The sequence below is a fragment of the Bufo bufo genome, chromosome 9 (genome assembly GCF_905171765.1).
Source record: "Bufo bufo chromosome 9, aBufBuf1.1, whole genome shotgun sequence".
Taxonomy (NCBI): Eukaryota; Metazoa; Chordata; class Amphibia; order Anura; family Bufonidae; genus Bufo; species Bufo bufo.
The window spans coordinates 6,814,417-6,822,881 of NC_053397.1; the positions used below are offsets into that span (position 1 = coordinate 6,814,417).

Consider the following 8,465-nt stretch of genomic DNA (forward strand, 5'->3'; position numbering starts at 1 on the left):
ATAGGGGGCAGTATTATAGTAGTTATATTCCTGTACATAGGAGCAGTATTATAGTAGTTATATTCTTGTATATAGGAGCAGTATTATTGTAGTTATATTTTTGTACATAGGAGCAGTATTATAGTATGTATATTATTGTATACAAGGGCCGTATTATAATTCTGCATTTTTCAGCATGTTTTTTGTGAGGAAGCTAAGAGAAAAATCCGTAAATGTATTTCATCTTGCTCTCTATATACGGATATATACCGTATTCATGTATTTTCACTTAGTATTTATGACTGACGCCGATGACCAAAAAAGAATGAAGATTTGTTTTTTATTGTTCACGTTTTCTTTATTGCACTCAGTGTATATGATGTCAGACCTTATGTAATGTTTTATTTGAGGTTCAGATTAAATGGAATCAGCATTCGCAATAATTAATCTTTGTAGGAAAGCTTTTGGACGTCTGGTTATTTATTCGACTCCTTTCATGAATTCTAAAAATTCTGTAAAGAGAGAAAGATGAGAAATTGAGATTGTGCTGCTGACGGATCTGTACGGTACCTTTATTAGGCCTGTAGATGGCGCCACATGTATCACATTAGTGCAGATCCTTTTGTCTCGCTCTATTCCTTGTCTTACTTTGAAACAAATTTTTATGCCAGAATTGGGGTGCAATTGTAATGCAGAATAACGCGCCTTAGACCCCGCCCCCTTTCTTGCAAAGCCACGACCCCTGGTCACCAAACTCCACCCATTTTCGAGGGAGTAAAAGAAAATGGAGAAACCCTAGTTTCGCCAAATTGCTAAAATCTGCAGCACTTTTTAGACTAATTCTGGATGCAGACACCGAGAATATCTGGGCCTCTTTCCCTATATCCGGTCTCTCCGATAAACTCACCATCATAATCAATTTTGCCATCGTTATTTTTGTCGCCGTCCATCATCAGCTCCTCGATGTCGTCCTCGGTTATGGTCTCACCCGTCGCTTGCAGCATGATTTTTAGCTCATCAAGGTCAATGTATCCATCAGCATTTCTGCAGAGATGTAAAGATCTGGTCATATCTACACTCCAGTCACATCCAGAGCTGCCCCCTGCTGGAGCATGCTCAGGTGTCCTGCATTGTGGGGCACGCAGCTTTTACATCAGGGTCTGTCTGATGTAGAAGCAAAAAGTGTATTCACTAAGGCAATGAACCAGAGAGCATCACATTATGTGAGAATGTAAGCCAGCAAAGTGTCTAGCAAAAGTGTGGCTGCAGCTCTGGTGGTGATTAGAGTTTAAGCTGCAAGTACAGCTCAGAGTGCGACTGGAATATATATAATCTGTTAATGCAGCTCCGGATGTAACTCAAGTATAGGATACAGCTTAGGATGTGATTGTAGCATAAGAAATGTGGCTGCAGCTCTGGATGTGACTGAAGTATATTATTTGCCGATACAGCTCTGGATGTTATTGGAGGATTTAAAAAAAATGCAGCTCTGGATGTGACTAGAACATATAAACTGTAAATGCAGCTATACATGTAACTGAAATATGATAACTGTGACTGCAGCTCTGGATGTGACTAGAGTATAAGTCTTGAAGGGTAGAGTCTCTTATCACTCACTTGTCAAACATGCGGAAAAGATCTGACAGCTCGTCCTCGGATTTCCCTTTACTGTCGTCTTTCATACATCGGACCATCATCACCAGGAACTCATCGAAGTCGACTGTGCCGCTGCCTGAGCAGAGAGCAAAGAATAAGCTAAGGAGGCGCTGCGTCTCTGAACCTGCAGAACTGCAACTCCTATCATGCCATTTGGCTTGTGGTATGCTGAGACTTGTAGTTTGTAGTCTGTAGATGTAAAGCGTTGTAAAGCAAAAACCCCAAATTTTCTTATTTTTTTAGGCAATCCTTCTATCGAGCCTGTGGATTATCCAACCTATTTTACTTGTTCTGTGTTTACACTCCAGTCGCCTCCAGAGCTGCAGTCACAATTCTGCCATCTGGAACTGATCAGCACTCTTCGGACAGACAAATCCCTGACATCCCAGTCGAGATCCCATCATCTGCGGACTCACTGCTGCCCCCTGGTGGTTTAGTGGATGCTCTGCCACATAATGAGAGATGCAGTAGCCGCTCATGTGGCAGAATTGTGTCTACAGCTCTGGATGGGAGCGGAGCGTAAGACCTGATCTTCTAGGGGTTGCAATGAGATGCAAACTGTAAAATGATATTTGGAGCAGATGTAGAGACACGTAAGAATAAAAAGAGTGGGTATAACTCTCACCATCCTCATCCACCTCGTCTATCATCTCCTGCAGCTCCTCGGGGGTGGGGTTCTGCCCCAGCATTCTCATCACTTTGCCCAGCTCCTTTGTACTGATGCATCCGTCTTCTGCGTCTTGCACGAAAATATCAAAAGCTGCTCTGAATTCTGGGGAAATAAGAAAAAAAAATACTTTCAATGCCGCTGCTCTGTGTTGGTCCCCTGTTCAGATGTGTCCGCAAAAAAACGATGCTGTAATATATGCAAATGAGCCTCTAGGAGCAATGAGGGCGTTACCATTACACCTAGAGGCTCTGCTCTCTCTGGAACCGCCGCTCCCGCTACACTTTGATTGACAGGACCAGGTGTGATGACATTTTAACTGCCTGGCCCTGTCAATTAAAGTGCAGTTGCAGAGAGAGCAGAGCCTCTAGGTGTAATGGTAACGCCCCTGTTGCTCCTAGAGGCTCATTTGCATATAATAAAACATCATCTTTCTCACCAATGCGGACACATAAGAACACGAGGCCAACACAGATGCCTTCAGCTGCCGAGCGCACATGTGACAGGTCAGCCGGTGTCATAGGTACAAAACTGCTGACAGATGCCCTTCATGTCAGTCCAGATCTCTGCTTGCTGTCAGTTGTTTGTAACATTTTTGTCCTGACCTCTTGCATCTCACAGCTGAGGGTTTGTTATAGGGAAATTCGTGTGCGGGTTCATGTTGTGGTGTTTACTGAATTCCGTTTCCACGGACCATAACGCAATTCCATGATGGAACGCCTTTAGAGACATTCCGTTATTCATTCCATCATAATAGAAGTCTACGGGCTGCATAACGGAGAGGACTGCAGCGTAACGTAAACCGGACAGATCCGTTATGCAGCCCATAGACTTATATTATGACGGAATGAATAACGGAATGTCTCTAAAAGGCGTTCCATCATGGAATTGCGTTATGGTCCGTGGTAACGGAATTCAGCAAATACCACAACACGAACTTCAAAATAAGAAATTCGCTCATCCCTAGTTTGTTACAACGGTGCGGACAATCCTCCGCCTAAACCCCAGACTGATACGTTACCCGCGCTGATCCGTTGTAACGATCTTTGTGCCTCCGATGTGTTCCGAGCACAGAGAATTGTCTATACAATTGTAACGAACCCTCAGCTGTGAGAAGTAACAGCTCAGGATGTGTTTTAGCCTTCAGATGTAAACAGGATAGCTTCCATTCACTGACAGCAAGCAAATTCGTGTATAAGTGTCAGAGCTGATATTGTGGTACAGGGTAGGAGCAGGTGATGAGAAGGGTGGGAACGCGGCGCAGTCATCGGCAGAGACCAATAAGGACAGAAATCCAGGGGCCGCCCAGAGACCCGCAGGGAACTCGCCCGCTCGGCTGGTGCCCATAGGGCCCCCCAGTCCCTCCTCACTGCCGCGCCCGGGTACATACTACTGGGGGAACTATAGGGGTCCGTTTTTCAGCCGCAGAGACTTTTACCGCTTTTTTGCTCTTCTGTGAGTTGTTCAACCTGAAAAACACAAAAAGAAATATGAGAGACGATAAGCGGCACAAAGCCGCCAATCACATCTGCTCGCTACGGGCAACAGTGACACTTCGTGTTGTAGCAAACCCTCAGCTGTGTGCAGGACTGTATAGGTAAACAATATTATTCCTATTCACTAACAGCAAGCAGAGATATTAAGAATGACCAGGAATTTAAACACAAGAGAAGTTCAGTCCACTGATCCGGAGAACTATTTCTGTCTCGGTGACACAGGACGAGATAAAGCCCTTTATTCCCAGCGCTGGCCGCGAGCGCGACATCTCCTCCGCCAGTAATAGCATCAGGAGCGGGGCCCGAAACCACCCCAAATATAGTACATTGCCTTATGTAGGCAAGACCCACAGGTAACGCCCCCAATACTGCCAGAGACCCCCTATTCAAATACACCGCTGATCTCTAGGGAATGGATAGACGGCATTCCCCGTGATGTCACCGCTGATCTCTAGTGAATGGACAGGCTGCATTCTCAGTGATGTCACCGCTGATCTCTAGTGAATGGATAGGCGGCATTCTCAGTGATGTCACCGCTGATCTCTAGTGAATGGATAGGCTGCATTCTCACTGATGTCACCGCTGATCTCTAGTGAATGGATAGGCGGCATTCTCAGTGATGTCACCGCTGATCTCTAGGGAATGGATAGGCGGCATTCTCCGTGATATTACCGCTGATCTCTAGGGAATGGATAGGCGGCATTCTCCGTGATGTCACCGCTGATCTCTAGTGATGGATAGGCGGCATTCTCAGTGATGTCACCGCTGATCTCTAGGGAATGGATAGGCGGCATTCTCCGTGATGTCACCGCTGATCTCTAGTGAATGGATAGGCGGCATTCTAAGTGATGACACCGCTGATCTCTAGTGATGGATAAGCGGTATTCTCAGTGATGTCACCGCTGATCTCTAGTGATGGATAGGCGGCATTCTCAGTGATGTCACCGCTGATCTCTAGTGAATGGATAGGCGGCATTCTCAGTGATGTCACCGCTGATCTCTAGTGAATGGATAGGCGGCATTCTCAGTGATGTCATCGCTGATCTGTAGTGAATGGATAGGCGGCATTCTCAGTGATGTCACCGCTGATCTCTAGTGATGGCTAGGCGACATTCTCAGTGATGTCACCGCTGACCTCTAGTGAATGGATAGGCGGCATTCTCAGTGATGTCACCGCTGATCTCTAGTGATGGCTAGGCGACATTCTCAGTGATGTCACCGCTGATCTCTAGTGATGGCTAGGCGACATTCTCAGTGATGTCACCGCTGACCTCTAGTGAATGGATAGGCGGCATTCTCAGTGATGTCACCGCTGATCTCTAGTGATGGCTAGGCGACATTCTCAGTGATGTCACCGCTGACCTCTAGTGAATGGATAGGCGGCATTCTCAGTGATGTCACCGCTGATCTCTAGTGATGGATAGGCTGCATTCTCAGTGATGTCACCGCTGATCTCTAGTGATGGATAGGCGGCATTCTCAGTGATGTCACCGCTGATCTCTAGTGAATGGATAGGCGGCATTCTCAGTGATGTCACTGCTGATCTCTAGTGATGGATAGGCGGCATTCTCAGTGATGTCACCGCTGATCTCTAGTGATGGATAGGCGGCATTCTCAGTGATGTCACTGCTGATCTCTAGTGATGGATAGGCGGCATTCTCAGTGATGTCACCGCTGATCTCTAGTGATGGATAGGCTCCATTCTCAGTGATGTCACTGCTGATCTCTAGTGAATTGATAGGCGGCATTCTCAGTGATGTCACCACTGATCTCTAGTGAATGGATAGGCGGCATTCTCAGTGATGTCACCGCTGATCTCTAGTGATGGATAGGCGGCATTCTCAGTGATGTCACCGCTGATCTCTAGTCATGGATAGGCGGCATTCTCAGTGATGTCACCGCTGATCTCTAGTCATGGATAGGCGGCATTCTCAGTGATGTCACCGCTGATCTCTAGTGAAGGGATAGGCGGCATTCTCAGTGATGTCACCGCTGATCTCTAGTGATGGATAGGCGGCATTCTCAGTGATGTCACCGCTGATCTCTAGTCATGGATAGGCGGCATTCTCAGTGATGTCACCGCTGATCTCTAGTGAAGGGATAGGCGGCATTCTCAGTGATGTCACCGCTGATCTCTAGTGATGGATAGGCGGCATTCTCAGTGATGTCACCGCTGATCTCTAGTCATGGATAGGCGGCATTCTCAGTGATGTCACCGCTGATCTCTAGTCATGGATAGGCGGCATTCTCAGTGATGTCACCGCTGATCTCTAGTGAATAGATAGGCGGCATTCTCAGTGATGTCACCGCTGATCTCTAGTTATAAATCAGGTCGCGTTGCTGGGATGAATGGGTTAAGGGTGAAGCTGCAAATCTTCCCATTTTGGAAATGAAACCTCAGAGGGAATAATTCCCATAATCCTCTGGGTTTATTTTGGCCGCTGATTGTGTCGGGGATTTTCTCTGGAATAGACAGGTGGATGATAATCCCCATTGTCCGGGACCATGGACTATATATAGTGAGAGGAGACGTCTGCGGGGTTACGTGTCCTCTGTTATATCTGTGCCTGGGAAAGCCGGGTGACAACCACTATGGTTTCTTCTACAACAGAGAAAATCCTAGGAAATCCTAACTTGCAGAGGAAACAATTTGTAGCCACCCAGAGAGGTTCAGGGATACAATGTATCAATATCTGGTCAGCTGGTTGAAGGGGCCTGCACACCCTGCTTCCTAGTGGTCCTGCAGAGTATTGCATCTTTGCCCTGTTGAAACAGCTGATGAGTGAGGGCCCCGGGCCCCCATCAATATCCTGAACCTGAAATCCAATTCTCCAGCAGATTTTACACCTGATCTGGGTCCTGACTAATAGGCCTCTTGCACACGTTTTTTGTGTTCCGTATACGGAACCATTCATTTCAATGGATCCGCAAAAAAACGGAAGGTACTCCGTATGCCTTCTGTTTCCGTATTTCCGTTTTTCTGTTCCGTTCAAAGATAGAACATGTCCTATTATTGTCCGCATAACAGACAAGGATAGGACTGTTCTATCAGGGGCCGGCTGTTCCGTTCCGCAAAAAACGGAATGCACACATCATCCGTATTTTTTGCGGATCATATTTTTGCGGACCGCAAAATACTGAAAAAGCCATACGGTCATGTGCAAGAGGCCTAACACTGTGTGTGACTGGCGGCGGCCATATTAATAAATACGGAGTGAAGGAAGCGGCATGGGTTGGGTCCATAAACTTGTGACGGCTCCGTGGACCCGATTCCGTCATCAATCATTATGTCTACCAGATTTCTGATCAAAAAGTTCTGCAGCTTCTAATAGATTTTGTGCTTCAGTTCCTCATAATTTTCAAGATCTCTGCTTACTGTCAGCGAACTGAAATTCCTGTTTACACAGAGAGGCTGAAATCCTGTCCTGACCTATTACTTCTCACAACTGAAGGTTTGTTACAATTGTATCCAGTCTGACCTTAACACATCAGCAGCACAGATGTCGCCACCATTCTGATTTGTTACAGTGTATCAGTGCAGTTTCGGCTTCGCTCATGTCTGAGCTTCCTTCAAAAATGTCGGACAGAATAACACAATGTGACGCTCTAGTTACATCCTATAAAATGACGGACGCCCGTTATAGTCGGCAGAGGCGATCAGGACACAATTGTAACAAATCCTCAGCTGTGACAGGCAGTAGGGAAACAAGAATGTTCCCATTCACTGGCAGCAAGAAGAGATCTTGAAAATAGTAAGAAATTGGAATACAGAAACTTTTCTTCTTGAAAACCCTCTATGGTGCAGGGGTCACTTACCGCCGCCTTGTAGAAGTCGTCCATGGTGAGGAAGGTGGCAGGGAGCGGAGCAGAGGTGAGTGTGGAGCTTGAGATGTGAGCGGAGCAGAGGTGAGTGTGGAGCTTGAGATGTGAGCAGAGGTGAGTGTGGAGCTTGAGATGTGAGCGGAGCAGAGGTGAGTGTGGAGCTTGAGATGTGAGCGGAGCAGAGGTGAGTGTGGAGCTTGAGATGTGAGCAGAGGTGAGTGTGGAGCTTGAGATGTGAGCAGAGCAGAGGTGAGTGTGGAGCTTGAGATGTGAGCGGAGAGCGGAGGTGAGTGTGGAGCTTGAGATGTGAGCGGAGCAGAGGTGAGTGTGGAGCTTGAGATGTGAGCGGAGAGCGGAGCTTATATGTGATCTCGGTCACCAGGTCCCACCCTAATTGGGAATAGCCGGGGATGAGCACATCAGGTCTCTATTTATACCCTCCATCCTCGCTGCATTGTCCTCAGCCCAGGGGATTTGCATCACCCCAGGCGACGCGGCTATCCTACCCTCATCTTCCGGGTTATAGGATTCCGAGGGTCTTGCACACACAAAAAAGCTACGTGGACATCGGTAGCTGTCGTGTGACCAAATGGTACGGGTGGGATTATGTGCCCAACCACAACCCAAAGTGTGAACGGAGCCCTGCAGAAAATCGGAGCAAATCCTAACCCGATGATGAAGCAATTTGTAACCATCCAGACAAGGGTTCCCCATCCGGTCAGAGATACAATGTATCAATATCTGCGGAAATGTGTGGAGGGGGTTCAGGCAGGAACTTGAGTACAGGAGGGTCCTCACAGGGACCACCTGCTGATTTCCATCTCTGGCACACTGGATAGGATAAG

At 47.1% G+C, this 8,465-nt stretch overlaps 1 protein-coding gene across 1 annotated transcript; it reads right to left on the reverse strand.

Annotated features, from left to right (window-relative positions):
* Positions 1–315: 315 nt before the first annotated feature.
* On the reverse strand, positions 316–7,847 carry TNNC1 (troponin C1, slow skeletal and cardiac type). The gene is made up of 6 exons (XM_040408228.1): positions 7,615–7,847; positions 3,741–3,771; positions 2,261–2,407; positions 1,597–1,711; positions 887–1,023; positions 316–491 (listed from the first exon to the last, which is right to left on the reverse strand). The coding sequence occupies exons 1-6, from the start codon at positions 7,636–7,638 to the stop codon at positions 460–462; spliced, it is 486 nt and encodes a 161-aa protein (XP_040264162.1). The 5' UTR covers positions 7,639–7,847; the 3' UTR covers positions 316–459.
* Positions 7,848–8,465: the final 618 nt, after the last annotated feature.